The sequence below is a fragment of the Glycine soja genome, chromosome 19, assembly GCF_004193775.1.
Source record: "Glycine soja cultivar W05 chromosome 19, ASM419377v2, whole genome shotgun sequence".
NCBI lineage: Eukaryota > Viridiplantae > Streptophyta > Magnoliopsida > Fabales > Fabaceae > Glycine > Glycine soja.
Genome location: NC_041020.1, coordinates 7,960,748 through 7,985,397, shown reverse-complemented (window position 1 = coordinate 7,985,397; position 24,650 = coordinate 7,960,748). Strand labels below are relative to the sequence as shown.

Below are 24,650 nucleotides of genomic sequence, written 5' to 3'. Positions count from 1 at the left end.
GGCCATTTAACAATATTTCAATAACGTAGATCTCTGCATGCATCAAAAATGAAAACGACCCCTCAAAAAGATATCACCATGTGTAAATTCAGATTATGTTCTTATGGGAATTTATTGTTAAAGATATGTTATTTTGGTTCTTTGGAAGAAACTTTATTTTATTTATTTTCTACATAAAAAGTGTGAACCCATTGCATGAGCTAAGGCAGAGGAAACTCGAAAATATATCAATACAAAATGCATCTAGCTTTTACTACCCCAATGAAAAATACTTAATGGCCTTGTACCTAGAAAAGAAGAGGAAAAAAAAAACTTACAGGCCTAAATCATGTTTACAAGTTCCCTTCGCAACATTGTACCTTCCTAATGATTAGGTTATCAATTAAATTCTAACCAACAGGATAGATACCAATTTAGCACCACAGATTGCACACACAAATTAGTTACATGTTGAAGGTCGTGGTTTTGGCGGCATATAATAAGAATTACCACAATCAATTGGTGTTTGCATAAGTGGATTCCATCGGTCAAATATTATACGGCCACCTCTACCCATTCTTCCACGAAATCTATATGGCGGTGGTGACACCCCACCATTTGGTGTGATTGAATCTGGTGGCATGATGCCTGCCATGGCCAACTTATCTGGAAGTAGAGGTTTGGTGAACAATAAAACTGGCTCAAGTGGATCCTGCATAACCCCATTTCACACAACAGCTCAACAACCATACTGAACTGAGATAACAAAAAAATATATGGAACATGAAGAGGACAATTAAAAAAAAAATGAAATGTGTTGATCTTGACCGTGCAACCATATATGAATAGTAAAAAATGTGTTCATTTACATAAAATCTAATCTTTGACCATTCATTTATGATTATACAGTTAAAAATGTATCTCTTCCTAGTTCCTACGCTCAAGCCTAACACACTTCTCTATATCTTATTTATCTCTGATTCTCTATGAATAGATAGATGGATAGATATAAGACCTATTTGGATAAACTTCTCCACAAGCACTCCCAAGAGAAGAAAATAAAAAGCTAAAATGCGTTGAACTTCTTCCATAAGCTAACTTCATAGAAATTCTTCCCATCTAACTTCTTCAAAAACTAGAGTGCATAATTTTAACTTGAGAGAAACTCAATGCATTTTTACCTTGCTATTTTTTTCTCCTATAGAGAAGTTTATCCAAACAAAGTCAGATATAAACAAAGACATATTTACCAGTTTATGAGGCCATCCATGTGGGACATATCTCCTCCTGAACTCTTGCTTTGTACTAACGGCAGGAACCATGGGAACGTTGGTTTCATGAGAAGGCAAATACTGTACTGCAGTAGACCGTGTGCGGGGAAGACGGTTTATCATGACATCATCTGAATCGAAATATTCCTCTTCACTGGAAACAAACTTGGAAGTGAAGGGAGTAAATCCAGAGAGTGCTATGTTGTCTTCCAAAAACTCGGTTTCATGCTGAAATAGAGAATTATACATTAGTTCATAGGTTCAAAAAACTACTTCACAATGCATTTTATAGCCAAGCCAAAACAAAGTCCACAACGCCAATAAATTCCTATCGAAGATAAAATTGATCCAGCGAGGTGCATCTAAGTAGCATACTTTGGTACAAATTCTCTACTTTTTTTTCTTTATCACTCTTCTGGCTGAACCACCAAGAACTAGAGCATGGAGATTGCTAATTACATCTCTGATTAGCAGATCCTAAAATAAGTGCAAATACAAGAGAAAATTCTCATACTTTTACCTATGTTCAATAGGTATCAAATATATATGAAAAGGTTTTGTATTCTAACTCGTAAGTCATAACCAAAGACAAAAGCAATTCAGTCAAGATTTCAAGCAAAAACAGGAATTAACACTAAGAATCAGCTCTTAAATGTCAACAGATTCCACACAATTAATATACAAAAGAATACGTGTACCTTGTACTTCATTTGCATCCTCTGCAGCATAACTTCACTCTCCATTACTTCTCTTTTTTTCTCTTCCCTCTGGTTATGATTGTATATCAACATAATAAGTATGAAAACAATACGATATAAATAGGGTAAAACACTCAAGAAATAACTTGAAAGTCAAACCTTGATCAACGCTTCCAACAAGCTTTTAGCTTGGTCAAGGTTGCGCCTGACCTGTTTATGGTGAAAGCTTTAAATAAGTTTTCAGGTAATATATATTGCATCAGAAACACTCCAATTGAAAGAGAAGGAAATCCTTTAGCCATATATTTCTTCAGACAGACAATATGAATTATGAACATTTTCTACAACACTATACTAAAAAACAAAGAAATGAATTAAAGCTGACAATTATATAAAGAATAGTAGTACCATCTACCAAGAGTTGCATCCCATTCTTTACTCATTTCAAACTTACGTTTCCATTTACCAAATTATTTTTCTTTTGCAGTGAATTTGTGATTACTTTTGATACCAGATTATACAATTTCATTAATCTAGCCGCAAGTTGTCCTATCCACCATATGGCTTTTATTTAAAGCATGTCAGCAAAAGAAAATCCATGATATATAACACTTAATTAAGATGAGAACTTTTGTTAACCAGATTCTATGTTTTCTTTCAAACAATTTCCAGCACACAAGCCATGCACTAAATTATGGAATATATATCACTTGCATTGTTCACTCTTGGGTCAAATAATGATCAGTCCTAAGCACTGCTATCTTATTATTGTGTCGTACTACAATGACAACAATCCTACTTACAACCCCAAAACTGATCACTTTCAAACTGACTTTTACATCAATTTTTTTTATCAAAAAGTTGTGCTCTTGACAGTGAATGACAGAAGATACTGTAAGATTAAAAGATCATGACAATGTAAAGATGATTTTGCTAAATTGTCAAGTAAGGAAATACTATTTGCACCCAACATATATACACAATTGTTTCTCATCAAAACACAGATATTAGAACCACATGAAATATGGGTCAAATGTATTTCAAGAAACTAAATATTCTCTGAAACAATAATTTGGGGAAAATGCCTCTACTAATCCTTTGAAAACTTTTTAATACTCCCATTCTTTGAAATAACAATTCATAGTACAAGGATAAACCACAAGTTCATAAAACCATTATCTCACACTGAACACCAGACCCTCAAAAGAGAAGAAGATACAAGCTCAATTTTACTAACTTCAACAGATGCATAAGAACTAGAATCAATTAAAGGAGCTGACCTGGCGGAGCTTTTCAAATGACTGCACGTTGTTTTCTCTCCTTTGCATCTGAAGAGAAAAATGTAAGGGCTTAGTCAATCAAAAACCATGTGAAGTTTTCAATAAAGTCATGCCTTTGAGGAAAAAGCATTTACCCAAAACTGAGGTACAATGAAAACATGAGCCAAGTTTTCCACCTACCCTTCTTGTGTGAAGTCTGTGGGCCTTCTCCCTTGGCCGAAAGACATTATACGGGTTGGTGTCGTTAACTGGTGGAGGCGGCTGTATGCAAAAATGCAGTTCACCTTGTCAAAATTCTTCATGATGAGCTTGTCCCTCATAATACTTAGGCAAACAAGAATAGGTATAGCAACCACCCCCACCCCCACCCCCCCCCCCCCCCCCCGCCCCCAAAGGCAAAAATAATAAAAACAAAAATGGAGTATTATAGTTAGCAGCAAATTACAGGAAGATTTTGAAAAGAAGGAATCCAGAATGAAGAAAACTATGTTATGCATGAGATGAACAGTTAAATCATGCCAAAATCAATGGCACTAAGAATTTGAAAATTTGCAATCTGCAAAATCACCAACTGCATGCTTGGTAAGAGTATTTTCAGGGAAATAATCATTTTTTTTCAAAAGTTCTTTCAGGAAACTAGCAAACTCCAAAAAGAGTTAAACCAAACGTGTAATAACATAACAAAAATAATACAAAAATAAACCAGTAAAGGAAACGGTCTAAAAGATGTAATTATAATCTCTTAACAAATTTGATATCATATCATGAGTAATTATGCATACTAGAAGAAAAGCCAAAACATAAAATTATACATCTCTAAACAAATCAGTCCAAGGTACTATCATTAAATTGAATCATAGAAGCGATAAATATCAAATCACATATATTTAGCTCAATAAATATGCAGTGACAAACAATATATTAATTGTAATGTTCTAAAGTCTAACCTGCAAACGTCGCAGAACAGGCTTTTGCCACCGTTCTCGCTGCCCCCAAAAACATGCAAAAGAGGGAAAAGGTATCATATTTTTTGTAAATACTGGCTAATATAAAATAGAAAATTACTAATTATAATTTAGATAGCATGAAAGTTATATAGATTAACAAAGGAGACATGTCCCTCATAAGTGATAATATTGGAGCTGATTTCATACCTTCTCTTTCCAATAATCATATATGGACTGGATAATTGAATACTTGAAGCCCTGTGCTTGTAAGGCCTAACATTTAAAGGAGATAACTTTTGATAAGCCAAACAATAATCATATACACCACATATGCAAACTAATATTGCATTGCAGAACAATGATTCCAAATGCATTCTGAAATTTGAAAGATGCTCCTACATATCAAGAACAATACATTAATAGATAATGACCTAAATATGGAACTCTTGGGAGAAACCAATAATTCATTAGCATCATTACAATCAGGTCATTATAGACTACTAAATTGAATGCGGTTTCATCAACAAAAAAACTGTACAAACAGATATCCACAAATCAAATTAACCTTCAAAAACTACACCATCATTGGCATAAGATGTTCAATTTTGTACTCGGATCCTTAAAGAGAAAAAAATTGAATAACAGGAATTATCCATTTGTCTTTACAAGAGTGTTGAGACTTTAGGTTTGAAAATCAGTGTATAGTCATCTTGCAAGAAGAATATAGTCAGCTTTCATGTCAGTTTTTTCTAAATACTACATATTCATTTCATGCACAGGTTAAAAACTGTTAGAATAAAGTCGGCTGGTCTTCAACATAACAGCATAAAAGAGTTGGTTCTTGACAAGGAATTAAAGCCCCTTCAACCAAGGGGTCAAGTTAGACAATTGCCACTTCCATGCTTATTCTTAATTAGAGAGAATGAGAGGGAGAGAATGGAGAGATAGAGAGAGAAACAGAAGAGGTAGAGAGAGAAACAAAATAGGGGACCCAAGACATATCTACAACGGTAAATGGTACAACTGGGGAGCATGCTTGCACGGTGACGGAAGAGGCAAAAACAGTAGAGAGGGCGTGAAAAACTGGAGGGATGCTCCAGACATCCAGTCATTCTACTTCACTCGGTTTCCAGAGGAAATGGGGGAGGAGATGTGGATGCAGTTTAACAAGTGGGGAGATGTGAGAGAAGTCTTCATAGCTTGAAATCGTAATAGGAGCAGATGGAGGTATAGTTTCGTTTGTTTCGAAGGAGTCGAGAATGTGAAACTCCTTGAACAACGATTAGACAACATGGCCATTGGTGGCCTTAAGCTTCACGCTAACCTTTCGAGGCACACGAGGGAGATGAAAACAGAGAAAAGGCCCATAGCAGAGGTGCAGAAAGGGGGGGGGGGGGGGGGTTGAACAGAAGCAGAGCACAAGCTAAAGATCGGGAAATTAACAGAAATGATGACATATCCAGCACAGAAGGAGGCAGTTTGGCTAACCACAGTAAGCAACAATGGTCAAAGCCAAGGTCGTATGCGAATGTAGTGGCAACAAAAACCAAAAGCATGGGGAAGAGAGAAAATCAAAGGCAAAAACAACAGACATCAATAATATCACACTCAACAATGCAAATGAACATCCCTGTGGAGCAAATGAACATATTCAATAACACATGGGTTGGGAGGTTACGAAAACTAGACATGTTCGACAGATTGCAAGAGGAGCTTATGTGGAAAGCAGGAGAGGAGATCAGGCCTACATATATGGGTGACGACATGGTTCTCCTGGTGGGTCTCACTGACTCACGAGCAGAGCATGTGTATAAACAAAGATGAAAATGGAATGTGGCTTTTCCATTCACTAGAGAAATGGAACCCAGGTATGCGACCGGGGAACAGACTGGTGTGGCTGCAATGTTGGGGTGTTCCCCTACACGCATGGAACATAGAAAACATATCGAAGATTGTGGCAGCGGTAGGAGAAATGATGGAAGTGGAAGAAATGCGAAGAATAGACAGAGCTAGAGTATTAATCAGAACACCTCGAGGACCCATGATACAGCACACAGTCACAACAATTATTAATGGCGTAGAGTACGCAATACATCTGGCCAAGGAGGTTAGTCAAAGCTCATGCAGACACAAACAAGGCCTGTTGAGCATGTTTGGGTCTTCAGATGAGATCACCTCCATTGACAGTGAGGCTGAATCAATCATGCCACTAGACACCAACTCCCCGGAAGAAGAAATCATGGCGGCAAAAGGAAAAGCTCAATGTGAAGGAGAAGAGGATTCTGGAAGTGGCAACAAAACCCAAAGACCCAACGGTCAAGGACACGACACAAGACTGATGGGTAATACCCAGCCAACCCTGTCGCGACATCAGAATGCTGATGACAAAGACCCAATAGCTGGTACAGAGTCTGATAGCATGGGAAACATAATAGGGGCAGAAAGGTGAAAAACTAAGGCATATTCTGGGCAAGAACCCATCAGACAACAACTGGGACTGGACGGTAGGGGACAATTTGGTGGAAACAACAAAGATGAGAAGAGAGTGGACTGTAAACAAGGACAAAAAAGATGAAAAAGAAAACATGAATCTTGAAAAGGAACAAACATGGTCAGCAGAATTTGAATTAAAGGGGGATGAAGCAAAAGGTGGGAAAAGTAGCACAATAACGGGTCACAACAAAGCAAAAGGTGGGGAAAACAACCATGGTGTAGACAATAATAGTGGGCCTACTGCCACTGGGCCAGAACACCAATGGAAGGTGTATTCAAGAGAAAAACTACAACAAAAAGGAAAATAAAACAGAAAGACATCAATGCCCAAACAAGGACCAGGCAAACAAAGCAAACACAGTAGAACCAGATCCACAAATCAATGCTAAAGAAAAGGAAGTGTTTTCTCTGACAACACTGAAGGTCAACAAGGTGCAGGAAAGGAATGAATGGGTGGAGAGACACACAGAAGAGTCGGGAGCAGTGGGATCACCAATAGAACTAACCCAAGAAAATGTGGAAATCAAAACACAAGCAAACTTTAATTGGGAACTGGCAAAGAGCATAGGAGTTACCTGCCAATCACAGCAAGACACAATGATATCCAAGTTGATACAACTGGAGGAAAGGGAAAAGGAGGAAGCAAAAAGGTAGGGAAGGAAATGGTTGCCCATATGAAGATTATATCATACAAGAGCACTAGGGAGGGGTGTTAAATGGGCTGCAATACAAAAACTGGTCAAAAAAGAAAAGGTGGACATGTTTTGTTTACAAGAAACCAAAAAGGAGATAGTGGATAGGATAATGTGTCAAGCAATATGGGGTGATAAGGACATATCATGGGCAATGCAGCCAGCAAATAACAGTACAGGGGGAATCTTATGCATATGGAATGTACACACATTCAAATTAGAAAGGAAACACACAGAGACTGGATTTATCGATTTGGAAGGAACACCGGTAGCTGAAGGTGTCAAAGTCAACATTGTGAATGTATATTCACCTTGTGATGTGATTTGTGGGAGCAAATCAAGCAAATCAGAAACGCGAATATGGGAGGATTATGGTGCATACTGGGTGATTTCAACAACATAAGAAGGCCTATGGAAAGAATTGGCTCCAGCCAAACACAACATCATGAAAGTAGTATCAAGGAATTCAATGATTGGGTTTCTGATTTAGAGGTAGACGATGTACCTTGTATTGGCAGAAAATATACATGGTACAAACCAAACGGAACAGCTAAAAGTAGGCTGGACAGATTCCTAGTTTCTGCAGATTGGCTGAACAAATGGAAGGACACCTCCCAATTCATCCTACAGAGGAATTTCTCAGATCACTGCCCACTACTACTGAGATCATCCAATGTGGATTGGGGCCCTAAACCATTTTGAGTACTGGATTGTTGATTTCGGGATAGACAATTCAAAAAGGTGGTATCTGATTGGTGGACATCACAATCAATTCGAGGTTGGGGTGGCTATGTGCTGAAAGAAAAAGTAAAGGGACTCAAACAAAGGTTGAAGGTATGGGATAAAGAGCAATTTGGGAAAATCCAGAAGAAAATCAACAGGATTGAGCAGGAACTGAACCTCCTAGAAGTTGGTGGTGATGGAAGACAGTTAAATGATAAGGAATTGGTGTTGAGAAAAAAGTTGCAGGAAGACTTATGGCTAGCAACCACATCCTATGAGTCTTTGCTAAGGCAAAAGCAAGGACAAAGTGGATAAAAGAAAGGGATTGCAACACTAAATTTTTCCACATCACAGTTAATGGTAAACGTGGACATAATGCGCTTAGAGGATTGATGATAAATGGAAGCTGGATAGAAGAACCTGCCAGGATCAAAGAAGAGGTTCGCCAATTCTTTAGGAGGAAATTTGAGGAAGACGACAAAGAGAGGCCAAAACTTGAGGGAACCTCTTTCGAGACAATTTCACAAAGCCAAAATGAATTTTTGATGCAGCCTTTTGATGAGAAGGAAATCAGAGATGTAGTATGGGATTGTGGGAGTCATAAAAGCCCCGGATCAGATGGTCTGAATTTCAATTTTATCAAAGAGTTCTGGGATCTAATGAAACCAGAAGTGCTCAGATTTTTGGATGAATTCTATGTAAATGGCAGATTCCCTAAGGGCACAAATGCATCATTCATAGCGTTAATCCCAAAAGTGCTGGAACCTCAAAACCTTAATCAATACAAGCCTATATCGCTCATAGGGTGCATATATAAAATAGTGGCCAAAGTGCTAGCAAGAAGATTGAAGATGATGCCGAAGATCATAGATGAGCGACGATCAGCTTTTATTGAAGGAAGACACGTGCTTCATAGTGTTTTAATTGCCAATGAGGCGGTGGAGGAAGTGAAGAGAAATGTTAAGAGTTGTTTGATATTCAAAGTGGACTATGAAAGAGCATATGACTCAGTTAGCTAGGATTTTCTGACTTTTATGCTGAGGAAGATGGGCTTCTGCCCTAAATGGATCAAATGGATGGATGGCTGCATCAAAACAGCTTCTATGTCAATCCTCGTTAATGAAAGCCCTACAGCTGCATTCATTCCGCAAAAGGGAATAAGACAAGGGGATCCACTAGCCCCTCTCTTATTTAATATTGTGGTTGAGGGCTTAACGGGTTTAATGAGAGAGAAGCATTAAAAGCAAACAAGTACAAGGGGCTACTGGTGGGAAAAGATGGAATAGAAATCAGCATCCTACAATATGCAGATGACACCATTTTCTTCTGTGAAGCATCCATGCAAAACCTGAAGGTCCTCAAGGCAATACTAAGGAGTTTTGAGATGGTATCAGGCCTAAAAATCAACTATGCAAAAAGTCAGTTTGGGGCGATTAGAAAATCTGCCCAATGGTTGAATGAGGCTGCCTTGTACCTCAATTGTGGCTTGCTAGCTGTACCGTTTACCTATTTGGGTATCCCCATCAAGGCAAACCCAAAAAGCTATGTGACTTGGGAACCCATAGTTAAAAAATGTGAGAGTAGATTAGCAAAGTGGAAACAAAAGCCATTATCTTTTGGGAGCAGGGTGACTTTGATAAAGTCAACCCTAAACAAAATTCCTATCTATTTTATTTCTTTTTTCAGGATTCCAAAGAAGGTGGTACACAAGCTAGTCACACTACAAAGAAGGTTCTTATGAGATGGAGACATGGATAGCCACAAAATTGCTTGGGTGAGCTGGGAGACAGCATGTCTATCAAAAGAAAAAGGAGGCCTGGGAATTAGAGACTTGACCAAATTCAATCAAGCTCTCCTGGGAAAGTGAAAGTGGGATCTATTTCACCACCAGGGAGAACTCAGGACTAGAGTGTTGGACTCCAAATATCAGGTCGGCGGAGCTTGGATGGCAACAATACACCTCAAGCAGTCTCCAAATGGTGGTATGACCTGAAAAAGGTGTGTCACAATTCAGGGGAGGAAAGCTGGTTCAAACAGGGCATAAGATGGAATGTAGGGTCTTGTTCAAAAGCTAGATTCTGGGAAGATGGATGGATGGCTGATGGGATCCCTTTAAAGGCAAAGTATCCTAGACTGTACCTGAACTCGAAACAACAAAAGCAATACGTATTGCAGATGGGAGACAGTTCAGAAGGGCAATGGAAATGGTGTCTGCAGTGAAGGAGGCTACTGTTCGAGACTGAAATAAGTATGGGGGCTGGTTTCTGGAGGAAATACAAGCTATTAATATAAATCTCCAGCAATCGGATAAATGGGTATGGACAAATGATACCACAGGAAAATACACAGTTAGAAGTGCATACCAATTACTGAACTGGAACTCAAAAAGATGATAACACAGATGGAATTTTCCATGCCATATGGAAGCTAAAAATACCAAACAAGGTAGCATTCTTTGTCTGGAGATTAATGAGGGACAGATAGCCCACTAAATTGAACTTGACTCGAAGAAATATTGACATCAATGATACACTCTACCCATTCTGTACAGAAAAGGAGGAGGATGCAGGGCATTTGTTTTTCAGCTGTCATAGAATTAGGCAGATCTGGTGGGAATCCTTGTCTTGGATCAACATGGTGGGACCTTTTTTGCAACAACCAAGGCAGAATTTAATGCAGCACTCGTTCTGCAATACACATCTTGGTATCAAGTCACGTATGGAACCATAGAAACAGAATCATATTTTCAAACGATAGCCCCAACACAAGTAAGATACTGGATGATGCCATTTTCTTTTGTTGGAGCTGGTTGAGGAACCTAGAAAAAGGATTCGACAATCCTTTTCATCAATGGTCAAGCCATATCAGAGAACGGTTTTGTAATTAGTGAAAAATAGCTCCACAGATAGGGATCACCAATATATACATAGAGTTTTGGTTCATTAATCCATCACGATTAGTTTTGTATTAGGGAACCAACCTCCACATGGGAGACTTCATTGGTGATTGTAAAAATCACAGTACGACTTGTACTGAAACTTATCTAATATAAAATACTATTTTTGCGGATCAAAAAAAAATTTCAGAAAAAAAGAGGTGGTTCTAGCCTCTTATAACTTCAGGTTAAAGTCTAACTCAATCACACAAAACCAACATGTAAGGTGAGGATTGCCCAAGCTATATAAGCACTACTTAGATCATATCTTTAGGTAATGTGTGATAAACATACCCCCTTACACCCAACACAGTCAAGGTGTTGGAGGCTCAAATGAAGGAAAGACTAAAGAGGACATAAATAAGGTGGACTAAAACAGCCACAATTAAGGTGGCTTTCCAACATAAGGCCCAACACCATGGACCTAGAGTATGGACAATCCAGGTAGCCCAATAGCAGGTCTAGAATAGACTCTAAAATCATCTTAGAATTTGGGCTTTAGGTGTAATTCAACCCCCCACAAAACTGACTAGTAAGGTGAGGACTGCCCAAGCCTTATAAGTACTACTTTGACCATATCTCTAGGCAATGTAGGACTATACACACACCCTCACACCCAACACAATAAAGGTGCTGAAGACTGCAATGAAGGCAGACCAAAGAGGCCACAAGTAAAGCAAGCTAGGGGTAGTTATAATTAAGAAAGATTTCCAACATAGCCCTTAACACTTCAAGCCAATTCAGTTTTTGTATGAGTGCATGCCAAATATAAAAACCACTCTAAGGAAAAAGTGGCTGAAACAGAAAAATATGAAACAAAGAAGTCCAATCTCTTTGCATATCAGTAATCAAGAGTTCAATTGAAACAAACATGAGCATAGAACTAAAGAGAAACCAAAAATAAATCTCAGGCTTATGACAGATGCAATAGCAAAAAGACACCATTCAAAATTTGGGGATTCCTGACCAACCAAATACATCAGAGAACTGTATAAATTATAAGCTGCACACAATCTACCCCCAACCCATTTCTGAACTAGAGCTACACATAACAGATTAGGAGGAAAGGCCACATGAGGTTCCAAATCTCCATCAGGCATCATGTTAATTGTATTACTGGCAGTTTGCTGCTATTAAGCAACCATTAACAAAAGAACTTGATGTTAGACAGTTAGAGGAAGTTTTGAAGTTCAAAATCTGTTTCTCAAGGAGAAACCAATAGTATTAAGCAAATGAGCAGCAAATTAGAATAAGGAATTATAAGTAACAAGCCAGAAACTGTACAAACTAAAAATAGCACTTTAACTTTGTGCTACTATTACTTGAATAGTTGAATTTATTGAGTTAATGTAGGGATATATTTCAAAAACACCTGATTCTTCTGACAGCTGCACAATTACCATCAAATGCTTCAAAATAGTATAGGACACAACAATATTTATGACTTAACAAGCCAAAAATTAGAAAAACTTACATCAGATAGGCCCAAGGTATCATGTGTCTAGCCCTGTTAGTTAGGAATTGTATGAGCAAACCTTGTTAAGGAATCTGTTAGAGTAGTTAATTAGTTTGGTTAGTGTTTTTTAACTAGAGGCAGAGAATGTAAGGGAATGAAATTAGTTGGTCAGTTAGTTTTGGGTGGAATAGACTGGGCTCTTAATTTCCATTTTCCAGGGAAGACATGGATGTAAATCATTCTCACTCTTCTTTATCCTGGATGCCATTAAACCCAAGTTGGAAAACAACATGCAATGAAATTTTCTTACTTTATTTCTGTCAATCTCTATATTCCAAACCAACATCGCAGAATCATCAAAAGCTCTAACAAAGTATAGGATGCAAAACTGAAGCAGGAACTTGTTCCAGATCCTAGCCATTTAGGTTTTAGCATATAGTCAATTCAAAGATGTGCATCCCATTCAATAACATTTAGGCTTTTCAAAACATAAAGGACCTTCTTAGAAAATATAGTCTATTGGAGTATGTAAATACATAACTGTGTAAACAGTTTTGTTTCATATTATACAGCAGTGTATGTGTTGTAAGGGCTGTTAGTTTTCACTAAACTGCACCCAAGTAGTTACATTCTGTTAGAAGTTAGTTAGAGGTAGTTAGAGTTAGTTTACATTCTGTTAGAAGTTAGTTAGAGGTAGTTAGAGTTAGTTGTGGTTAGTTTCTCAAGTCAGAACTCTTTAAATACCTTTGTTGTATCTAACTCATTGAGTTTTTCTTTCTGAGCAATAATATCAGCTTTATCTTTTTCATTTTCTCTCTCACTCTCACTCAATTTATCAAAAATGGTGTCAGAGCCATTTTTTCGTAAGCTTGTTCTTCTGCGAAGCTTCCTACTGTGCGTCCATGGCTTCCGCTCCTTCCAATTCTGTTTCTCAATCATTTCCCAATTCAGTTGCAGAGAAACTTGATGACTCCAATTATCTGCACTGGCGTCAACACGTAGAGCCAGTGATCAAATCGCACAAGCTGCAGCGATTTGTGGTTAATCCCATCATTCCTCCGCGTTACCTCACCAAAGACAATTGCATCGCTGATCGAGTTAATCCAGAATAAGAAACTTGGGAGGTTCAAGACCAAACGCTTCTTGTTTGGCTACAATCTACACTTTCAAAGTCTGTATTGTCGAGAGTTCTTGGTTCCAATCACTCGTATCAAGTTTGGAACATAATCCATGAGTACTTTATCTTTTTCATTTTCTCTCTCACTCTCACTCAGTTTATCGAAAATAGTCAATCAATTCCATCCATCATTTCACACAGATATTTATCGCCTGTGAAGGTTGGATTTTATTTATTTCTGAAGTGCAGTGCTAACTTTTTCAAAATACCCCTTTTTTGTCACGTTGCATAACATGTTTTCAAATCACATCTTCTTGTTCTAGTAAACTAGATTTCTGTGCAGTTTAGTAATAAGTCCAACAAGTGAGGTTCTCCATATGCACATTTGGAAAAGAACTTACAAAAAAAAAAGTTCAGTGAATTTTGTTCATGCTATTGTAGCTAGATTTCGAACAACTTGCAGGTCATTTTTGCAGCATACTACATCTAGGGGCATTAATATAAAAATACATAATTTCTAGCTCATACATTAATGGCTAATCATTCAAGAACCCAAGGAAAGATGCCTATTCTTAGTAAACAAATTACAAAATACTTAATCTTTACCAAACTCATCAATATTATTCATCACACTGCATACCATTATATCAAATTTTTTGATATGGACTCTCTACTCTTTATTCATAATTTTTCAAAGCGACCTAACAACTAGACCAACCAACACAAAAGAAAAAAAAAATTATTTGAGATGGATTTTGAACAGGTGAAGACACTAAAAAAGTTTGACCTCAATAGCAGTATCAAGCCGTAGTAGCACAGGAATTGGTGAACCAAGTGTAGGTGTTATAAGTCCAGCTCTTTCACGAGCTTTATGATCCAATACCTCCAACTTGAAAAGAAGACTCTCAAACCTATCCACCAAATAAATTAAATGAAAACCAGAAGAAAAAGATAGCAGCATGTATGATGCAGATCTTATATTATCAGTACAGGATGATATGAAAAGTGACACAACCAAAAGCATAATTAAATAAAGGATACACAAACCAATCAGAAAAAAAAACTTGCTGGAGCAACACAAGGCTTTCAAGTAGGTCATATGTTGGGCAAAACTCAAAGTTAAACATAGCCCCGTTCAAACACTAACAATCATTATTTTGAATGTCTAAAACTCTACAACCACAATAAAAATTGTGTTATCTTTGCTTTTCTTCAACATAATGCTATTTTGATTCAAATTTCTAAGGGTACATTTGGATAAACACTTTAATTAAGCACTTGTTGTACAAGTACTTATATGTAAGTGTTTATATAAGTTGTTTGTATAATCGAAGAAAAAATAGGGTCAAACTGTTTCCATACAAGTTGTAAGTTATTTTCATAAGTCATCCTGCAGAGCAGAAAACACCCTATGGATATATCATAAGCTATTTTCCTAAACTCATAGATGCTTACACCCCCTAAATAAGTTGTAAATAAGTTTCTTCTAAACACACCATAAATCTACTTATCAATACAATAAAAAACTAATGTATTGTAAAAGAAATGACAGTTAACTAATTCAACCAAACCATGATAAATAGGGTACCTAATTTTAAGAGGTCTACAATACATAATGCAAAAGACAAAAAGAAAATGAAAAAAAAAAATCTGTCAGAATATACAACATTTTTTTTTGGAAGGCGAAATATATATTATATTATTGATTAAATAAAACAGTACAAGTGGTACTGAACAAAGAAAATACAAAGCACCTCTGGTGCTGCCTCTAGAATATCTTAATTTGTCCTCTAGGTTTAGCTTCCTTGTTTCTTCATCTCTTTGGATTAGTTACCAATTATCTTATCATGATTTTTTCACTAATCAAAGAACTATGATTAGCGTAAATAAGGGATAGTGGTCTAGGTTTATGAACATATCAAACACATCAATACATTACATTGTAATAAATTTCATCACACAATGACACAATAAAACTCCACAATTTCAACATGGTATCAAGGTAGTACCATCCTCCGTGATTTCAACATGGTATCAAAGTAGTACCATCCTACTAAGCTATTGATGTTGAATTCAGAGAGAAACTAAATCAGATTTTATTTCACTTTATGAGCTTCGAGTTACAACAAATGTATTTATAGTGAGCTGTCTTACTGACAGTTGTACCCTTACTAATTCTAACTAACTGGGAGTCAGTTTAGAACTGCCCTCTTAACAAGTCTTACTAACTGAGTTACACAATATACTCGCACACAGCCCCACAAACTCAGGGTGGATGAGCATGAGGAAGCACAGACACCTTTAGTTTGCCTCTAAGAAACAAAAACCAATTAGGAGAAAGAGGTTTGGTGAGAGCATCTGCCCATTGATCTTGTGCTGGAATGTGTTGAACCTTCAGTTGTCTGGCAAGCACCTTCTCTCTTACAAAAATGAGGTCAATTTTCATGTTTTGTTCTGGCACACAGAACAGGATTGTGGGCTTAGGAGACAGGACTGAGATTATCACAATAAACTGTAGGAGGGCAAAAAAGAACTCCAAGTTCAGTGAACAAAGTCTGAATCCAAAGAATTTCAGCAGTGACTTGAGCAAGACTCCTATATTCTGCTTCAGTACTGGATCTAGCAATAACTTGTTGTTTTCTAGATCACCAAGATACAAGATTAGGCCCAAAGTAAATAGCTGCAGCAGAAATGGATCTTCTTTAATCAGGGTCTGATGCCGAATCAGCATCACACGAATGGAGAGCCTGATTTTGCAGGATGAAGATAAAGACCATGATGTAGAGTTCCTTTTTTTTTATCAGCAAAGATAATTTATATATATATATATATATATATATATATATATCCGAGTACCAGAGGTACAAAGATTACATAGTTGTAATATTCCATACAATTGATTCCATAGATCAGACTTAAAACAGTCTCGATAGGAACCAAAAGCTGGCTACTTACAGGATGAAAATACTACTAGTAACCTATGGCTGCTATCCTCAACTAAGAAGCAAAACCTGTTCTAAGATTAGATGACCATTGATTAAAATGAATTACAAAATCTTTCTCAAAATTTCTAAGCCATGTCCATAGTAAGAATGTTGCATCCTCCAACAATTTGTTGCCATTGAAAGTGTCATTAGAAAAAATTATCTTGTTCCTCAGCTGCCATATGGACCATGTGAAAGCGAACCACCAGCACTTCCACCTATTAACCCGAATTCCATCAGCCAAAACAGTCACATGTTGAGAGAAATGTTGCCTTGGATTCTGCGGAAAGGCACCAAGAGTATTCACCCAAGACATAGATTCCCACCATATAGGGAGAATTTTGCTGCAATGAACGAATAAGTGTGTCGCATCCTCCTCCATGCTCCTACAAAATGGGCATCTTAAATCATTGATTTCAACCTATCGCCTTCGCAAGTTTGCTCTTGTTGGCAATCTATCTCTAAGTAATCTCCATGCAAAGACTGAAATTTTGCTTGGAATATTTAACTTCCACAGTTCCTCAAAAACCTGCATCATCAGTCCCCTCTATTGTGTCTCCCCTCAACACATCATAAGCGCTTTTTGCTGAGTATTGGCCACTTGGATCTGGTTTCCAAGCCCAGTCATCCCTTCTATGTGGTTGGATTGGCCTGCCTTCTACATCACTTAGGAAACTAACAGCCATAGCAATCTCACTGTCAAACAAGTGCCTCCTCCATTTGAAATCTCACTCCCACCCTGTGTCCTTATGAACTCCTATTTGCTGGATGACCTGATTTTGTTGACAGGAATTGAGGTATAACCTAGGGTATTTTGCTAATAATGTTGCCTCACCATCAATCCACCTGTCCTCCCAGAACTTAATCCTATCACCACACCCCACCCTCCACACCATTCCATTTTGAAAAGCATGTTCCTGTTGCGGATGATGAAGAGCCATTTTTAAATCCCTCCACCGTATGTAGTCATTGGTGTCTCGTGATGCTTCATCTAGGCTCCTCCATCCACCGTACTTTGACTCCAATACCCTAGCCCATAATTCTCATTGATGTTGAAATAAACTCATTTCCATTTGCCAAGCAGTGCAAGATTGAAGGTGTTAATGTCCTTGAGGCCCAATCCCCCTTTTTCTTTTGGGAGATAGACTGTCTCCCATTTAATCCAGACAATCTTGTTTTGGTCAGCTCCACCACCTCAAAGAAATTTGCGTTGTAAGCTCACCAGCTTGTCCACCACCCTACTAGGGACCCTGAAAAATGAAAAGAAATAAATAGGAATAGATGTTAAGACCGACGTTATAAGGGTGACTCTTCCCCCAAAAGATATGTGTCTTTGCTTTCACTTTGCTAGTTTTCTCTCGCACTTATTAATGATAGGATCCCACAACTGACACCGCCTTGGGTTTGCCCCAATGGGTATCCCCAGGTAAACAAAAGGAATGGACAGCAAGTTACAATTCAAGTAGTTTGCTGCACTTTGCTTCCACGATTCCGACATACTAATTGCTCCAAAACAACTTTTTGCAAAGTTAATTTTGAGACCTAATACAAGTTCAAAGGTCCTCAAAATGGTTTTGATTGCCTTAATATTCTCCATTGACGCCTCACCAAAGAATATTGTGTCATCCGCATGTTGTAAAATGCTAATATCCACGTTGTTTGACCCCACTGGAAATCCTCTAAAAAGATTTTTCTCCACAGCTTCTCTCATCAGTCCATTTAGAGCTTCAACAACAATATTAAAGAGAAGGGGCGCTAGTGGATCCCCTTGCCTAAGTCCTTTTTGGGGGATGAATTCTGCCGAGGGACTTCCATTCACCAAAATCGAAATAGACGCGGATCTTAGGCAGCCCTCTATCCATTGGATCCATTTGGGGCAAAATCCCATCCTTCTCAGCATGTATATCAAGAATTCCCATGAGACTAAATCATATGTCTTCTCATAATCTACTTTGAACACAAGGCATGGCTTTTGACTTCTCTTAGCTTCCTCCACCACCTCATTTGCTATTATGACACTATGCAACAAATGTCTGCCCCCTATGAATGCAGATTGTCTTTCATCTATAATGAGTGTCATCACCTTCTTCAATCTTTTGGCTAGCAGCTTGCTCATTCAGGAATTTTGGATCAGCCACCTTAGGAATTAAGGCTATAAAAGATGCATTACAGCCCCTTAGGAAAAGTCCATTAACATAGAATTCATCCAAAAAGCGGAGGATATCAGGTTTGATGATTTGCCAGAACTTCTTGATGAACTTGAAATTCAGCCCCTTGATGTAGAGTTCCTTTAAGATACCTTAGGATATGTTTGACAGTTATCTAGTGTGTCTCAAGGGGATTCGCCATGAATTGACATACTTTTGTTAACAGCAAAACTCAATTCTGGTCTTGGAATAGTAACATATTGAAGGGCTCCAACTACAGACCTGAACATGGTAGAGTCTTGAAGAAAATCAGATCCAGTCCTCGACAATCTACAACTAGAAGCCAAGGTAGTTGGCTTCAGACATATTACTCTTCTATAACAAATCTCTAATTTATTTACTTTGGGATAGAAGTAAAGAGCCATCCTCGAGATGACGAACTTCTATGCCCAAAAAATAGTCAAGATTGCCAAGATTTTTTTTTTTCAGCAAAGATAATTATATATATATATATATATATATAGAAGTACCAGAGGTACAAAGATTACAAATAAGGGTTGTCAAGAAAATGGTTCCAAAATCAGACTAGAGACAGTCTGAAAGGGAACCAAACTGAGAAATTGGCCATGAATTGGCAGCCAGATACATAATATATCCTATGCAAAGCATTCTCTAAGATTAGAGGACCATTGATTATAATGGATTACAAAATGTGGCTCAAAATTTCTGAGCCAAGTCCACAACAGAAACAATGCATCGTCAAGATTGCCAAGATAGTTCAGAGAAAAGCTGGAATTGAGCTGCCAGTGACAATTATGTCATCTAAATAGACAAGAAGCTATACAACTGCAGTAGAGGACTGAAAAACAAACACTTGCTAGCCTTGAACCCAAACTAAAGAACAGTACTCTGAAGTTTGTCAAATCACTGTCTGGGAAACTGTTTAAGGCCATAGAGAGCTTTATTGAGCTTGCAAACCAGTGATGAATTAGAAGACTCAAAGCCTGGTCGTTGCTGCATGTAAACAGTTTCTTCAAGCATCCCATTCAAGAATACATTAAGTTGATGTAAACTCCAACCATTGGCAAGAGCAAGTATGAGAATCAAACGAATTAACACTGGTTTAAAGACTGGAGAAAAAGTTTTTGTGAAGTCAAAACCAGGGAGTTGATGAAACCCCTTAGCAACAAGCCTTGCTTTATATTTATTGATAGTGCCATCACTATTTTCCTTGATTCTGAAAACCCATTTACAGACTATAACTTTTCTGTGAGGGAGAAGTGGAACAAGAGTCCAGGTATTATTTCTGAACAAAAAAATTGTATATTCTTGTTTCGCAGCCTCCAACCAATTGGAATCATTGAGATCTTGTTTGACAGATTTTAGTTCAGTGTGTAAGAAAAAGAGATGGATGAATGCGTTTTTGTAGAAGACCAGATTTTGACCTGGTTTGCATTGGTTGTATATTTTGAGGAATAATGGATGATGATGAAGCTGACTGAGAAGACTGAACAGGAACAGACAAATGTGACTCAGAATTAGATATTTCCAGACTGACAAGGAGATGTTCAGAATTAGTATAGACAGGTGCTGGCTGACAGTAGGTGCTGGACTGAAAGCAGCAGGGGAAGGCTGTTGAGAAACTAGAGGGGACAAGGACTGAGAACATGAAGACTGATGTGGAGACTCAGATGAAGAAGACTATGACTGAGATAACTGAGTATTTGGTACTAGTTCAGTGATGTTTGTGTGTTTGTGGGTGGTATGTTTATAGGTAAAGGAGGTATAATAGGTATGATGGAAGTGGATAAATTTGTAGAAGTGGAAAGGGGGGATTAGTGGTAACTGCAGGTGGGTATGGAAAAAGTTAGGGAAATCTCAACTCATTAAAAATGACATCTTTAGAGATGAAGAGCTTTCCAGTAGGTGATACCCATCTGTATCCTTTGTGACAAGGGGAATAACCAAGAAAAAGGCATTCATGGGACCTGAAATTGAGTTCGTGATGCAGATTCTCTACGAAAGTTCTCCAATCACATTTAGTGAGCTAGCAGAAGAGCTTCAACTTCTTCAATTGGAAGAAACCTACTTTCTATAACAGAGATCACTGATCCATATTCTTGTGGCAAGCCTTCGAGAATAACATCAATAAGTTATTGCGGTTGGATTTTCTGCTAGGCCTGGAAGGCATGAATGTTTCCAAGAACACAAGCAAGAATCAAACTCGACAAAGTAGATTAGATCCAAGAAAGAAGCATCTGATCTGGAAGTTCCCACGCAGTGTATGCTTGATTCACTACACCAGCAGTGCAATCGTACTCATTCACGAACCGCAGAGGAATCTTCAAAGCAACAAGGAAATGCTGAACTTGATGAGCCTTAATCACCGGCTCAACTTGTTGTCACCACAATAGGAAGTTCTGATCATTGAGCTTTTCAGAAATGGCATGCGAGAAGACAGAATGAGAGGCAGAAGAGGAAGAATTAGCAGCAGCGGATGAAGAAGGAGGAGGAGGAGGAGTAGGATTCAAATTAGAATCGGCCGTGGAAGAACCATTCAAGCTCTGAATACCATGTGGAATTCAGAGAGAAACTGAAAAGAGAGAAAAACTAAATCTGATTTCATTTCACTTGATGAGCTTGGAGTTACAACAGATGTATTCATAGTGAGCAGTCTTACTGACAGCTGTACCCTAACTAATTCTAACTAAGAGTCAGTTTAGAATTTCTCGCTTACAAGCCTTACTAACTGAGTTACACGGTATACTCACAGTTGAGCACCTCAAAATTCGGAGTTTGTCTTTTTGCTCCCTTTAGCTTTTGGTAGGCTATGCCTATTTGCCTAGCCCTTTTCACCTCTAGTTTCATCATTTTCTCTCTCCTCTTTCTGGATGGTTAAATTTTATCCTCTATAAAATTAGTCAACATCATCTTACTATTTCTAGTTGATGTCCGGCTATCGCTATTTTGCTTTTGACCACATTTGGAGGATCCTCTTGTTTGGATGCTTCTCCCAATTTCTATTCATAGTTGTTTGGTGACTGTAATTGGTTTGTTGCATCGTTTGGTTGTTTGGTAGCTATGCTTGTCTAGTTTTGCCCCACTTGTATGATTGTCTGGCGGCTGCACTTTCTACATCCCACTTCTTTGGTAGTTGCTCTCACTTTTTGAATTGTTCTTGCCTTAACCTTTATTTTTAGCTTGGCATTGGTTTATCTACAACAACAGGGGCTCTACTTTGGTTATCAAATTCTCTTCTATGACATTTGATGCTAATTTTGAAGAAGAGAAAGCAGGAAGGAGACTAGTCTTAGTAGTCTATGTTAGATGTGTTTTTGCCCTGTGGCAATCCCACTAATCATCATTGGCTCCTTGGTAATCCTGGAGATTCAGCCTGCTAGTCCCAAAGAATCTCTTTGGCCTGGCCAGTCTTTGGTCCTAGGCAATCTAATCCTGGCTTTTAGGCCAAGGTGTGGTTTGGCCCAGCTTTTTTACCAATCACAGTTTGACCCTAATCTCTCTAAAGTCTTCCGCAGCTCAAAGCTCCCTTAGAAGACTTTTTTGGTGGAGCCAATATTATTAAAAAGAAAGGATTTAATTTTTACAAGCTTAATAAGCTTTAGCCTGAGGGAAATATTAGCATATATGAAATTATCCTATCATATCCTAGATTATCCCTAGCCTTAGTTTTCCTATTTTCCCATTATCTCTTAGGATTGGTTATAACATTTCCTTATCTTATCATGATATGATTTTTTCATACTTAGGACTGTGATTAGTATAAATAAAGGTTAGTGCTCTTGGTTTTATAAACATATCACATCAACATACTGTAACACATATCATTACATAATAGAATAGAATATTATACAAAGCCTTTCTTTTCTCTATTCTATCCTTCAATGTCTAAAACTCCACAATTACCAACAATATATAAAGATGAAAACCATTAAACTGAAACCAACCTCTAGGAACCACAAAAAAATAAATTAAATGAATAAAACCAGAATTCAGTACAAAAAAGTTACGTTTCAGGTGTCAAAATCTTCCTCTCTTCATTAAACTCGAAAAGCCAATCCTCATCTTCATTATCTAAGTCATACTCAACAAACTCGCCAATCTCAGCCCGAGCTGCAATAAATGAAAAATTTTCAGTACAAGAATTGTAATTTATAAGATAACCTTCCAAAATTATTTCTATTATATCTAAATGATCTATCAAGCGGCAGTACTTCCTCTTGCCCGCAAATAGGAAGTCGGTTGAGAAAAAGTGCAAGAATAGTCCCTTTCATATGTATCCACAACAACAAACTGAGGAGTAGGTATTTCAGAAGCCAATTTCTTGCTGGGAGTTTGAGGTACCTAAAAATAATAACAAGAAATTACTGATAAAAGCAATAATATTTCTCCAACAAATACATTATCATCTGGTTCCTTTCCCAGTATCAGTTTTTGATAGAGAAGCAACATCCATGATCAGTTTCTAAATATTTGAAATTTCAACTATCAAGGCTTCTAATATGCAATATATTTAAACTAACTTATCATAGATGATAGATGTTATTGAGGAACATATTTCCTGTTTGTACAAGCCACAAGGGAAAGAGCTAGTGAGATATAGTGCAACAACCATTGCCTTGATGCTAAGTACAATCTAGCGTGTAGCTGGAAACTAGAAGAGCACTGATACAAATAGTCCATAATTGCCCAGAATTAAACAAGCCAACATAGTGGCATACACCAGAAAGTTAAGAAACAGGATAACTGGAAAACATGGTGCAGTGACAAAAACACCAGGATGAATCCATACCTCATTTTCGATCTCAGGAACAGCACGCAGTAATTGTGAATTCCGGGTAGTAGAAGCTGGTGCCTCATCATCATCAAAGTCCTTGATGGACTTGACAATGGGGAGCTTCTTATGAATGTCAAGTGGTCGAGGCCTGAAAGACAACCTACTCATTTCCACTCAACTATTTATTCTCCCAGCATTTCCACTGCTTTGAGTCTTTTGATGCCACCCCTTCTTTCTATCCCTGGGTTTAAAACCACAAGTGTTAAGGTTTTAATCCATGTTAAGTTAAAACCATACCAACAACACACACAATGTGCAAATTCAAATGTTGCATCACCTATCAACACATCCAATACGCACAGACACACACAATGCACAAATTCAATTGCCTTATCACCTACGAACACAACCAATATGCACACACAGCCACAATGCACAAATTCAAAAGTCTTATCACCTATCAACATAACCAATACACGTGGGCACTGCAAACATAGCACAATTTCAAAACCCCAGATGAAAAAATTAAATTTTGGGGGCGAAAACAGCGAGAGTTTAAAGAACAGACATCCTCATAAAAGTTCCCCAGTTCGAAATTTCACAGATGCACATCGAAAATTGAGAAGAAAACGCAAAATTGATTCGAAAGAGTTTGAGAGTTGGGAAAACCTAGCAAGGCAGTAATGTTGAGGTTTCTCCAATTTGGGGAATTTGAGTCGAATTTGAGTGACTATTCGATGCGTAGAAAAACCCTAACCCTAATATGATCGAACTTTTTTGTCAATTTTGTTTTTCTACCTTCGTTTCATCTGCGTTGCCCTCTTTCTTCCCCCGCGTTTCAGATAGCTCCATAGCTCTTCTTTTTCTCTTTTGAATTTAAATACAGGAATTAAATAAGAATGCAATGCAACTCTCATCCAATGCAATAATTTACATTTTTTAGGAGAATAATTTATTATATTTTACACTTTTAAGAAAATGAAAAAATATAAAATAATACAAAAATGAGATTATTTTTGTTTACTCATCTAATTATAATGTAAAGAAATCTTGATTAATCCGTATATCAAGGTAAATAAAATATATTTAATAATTATTTCTCTCAAATATTGAACTTAAATAATATGTGAAGA

The 24,650-nt window shown here is 37.6% G+C and overlaps 1 protein-coding gene across 2 annotated transcripts; it reads right to left on the bottom strand.

The window, feature by feature from the left end:
- Positions 1-196: 196 nt before the first annotated feature.
- On the bottom strand, positions 197-24,410 carry LOC114399149 (enhancer of polycomb homolog 2-like). Of its 2 annotated transcripts, none has more exons than XM_028361275.1 (13): positions 24,316-24,410; positions 23,533-23,758; positions 22,955-23,084; positions 22,751-22,853; positions 14,379-14,502; positions 4,383-4,448; positions 4,176-4,214; positions 3,409-3,489; positions 3,229-3,276; positions 2,108-2,158; positions 1,949-2,017; positions 1,230-1,478; positions 197-691 (listed from the first exon to the last, which is right to left on the bottom strand). In XM_028361275.1, exons 2-13 carry the CDS (start codon positions 23,683-23,685, stop codon positions 440-442), a joined length of 1,365 nt encoding a protein of 454 aa, XP_028217076.1. In that variant the 5' UTR covers positions 23,686-23,758; positions 24,316-24,410; the 3' UTR covers positions 197-439. The 2 variants fall into 2 exon arrangements, with proteins under 2 accessions (XP_028217076.1, XP_028217075.1); XM_028361274.1 differs by having other exon boundaries at positions 24,187-24,390.
- Between the last annotated feature and the right edge of the window lie 240 nt (positions 24,411-24,650).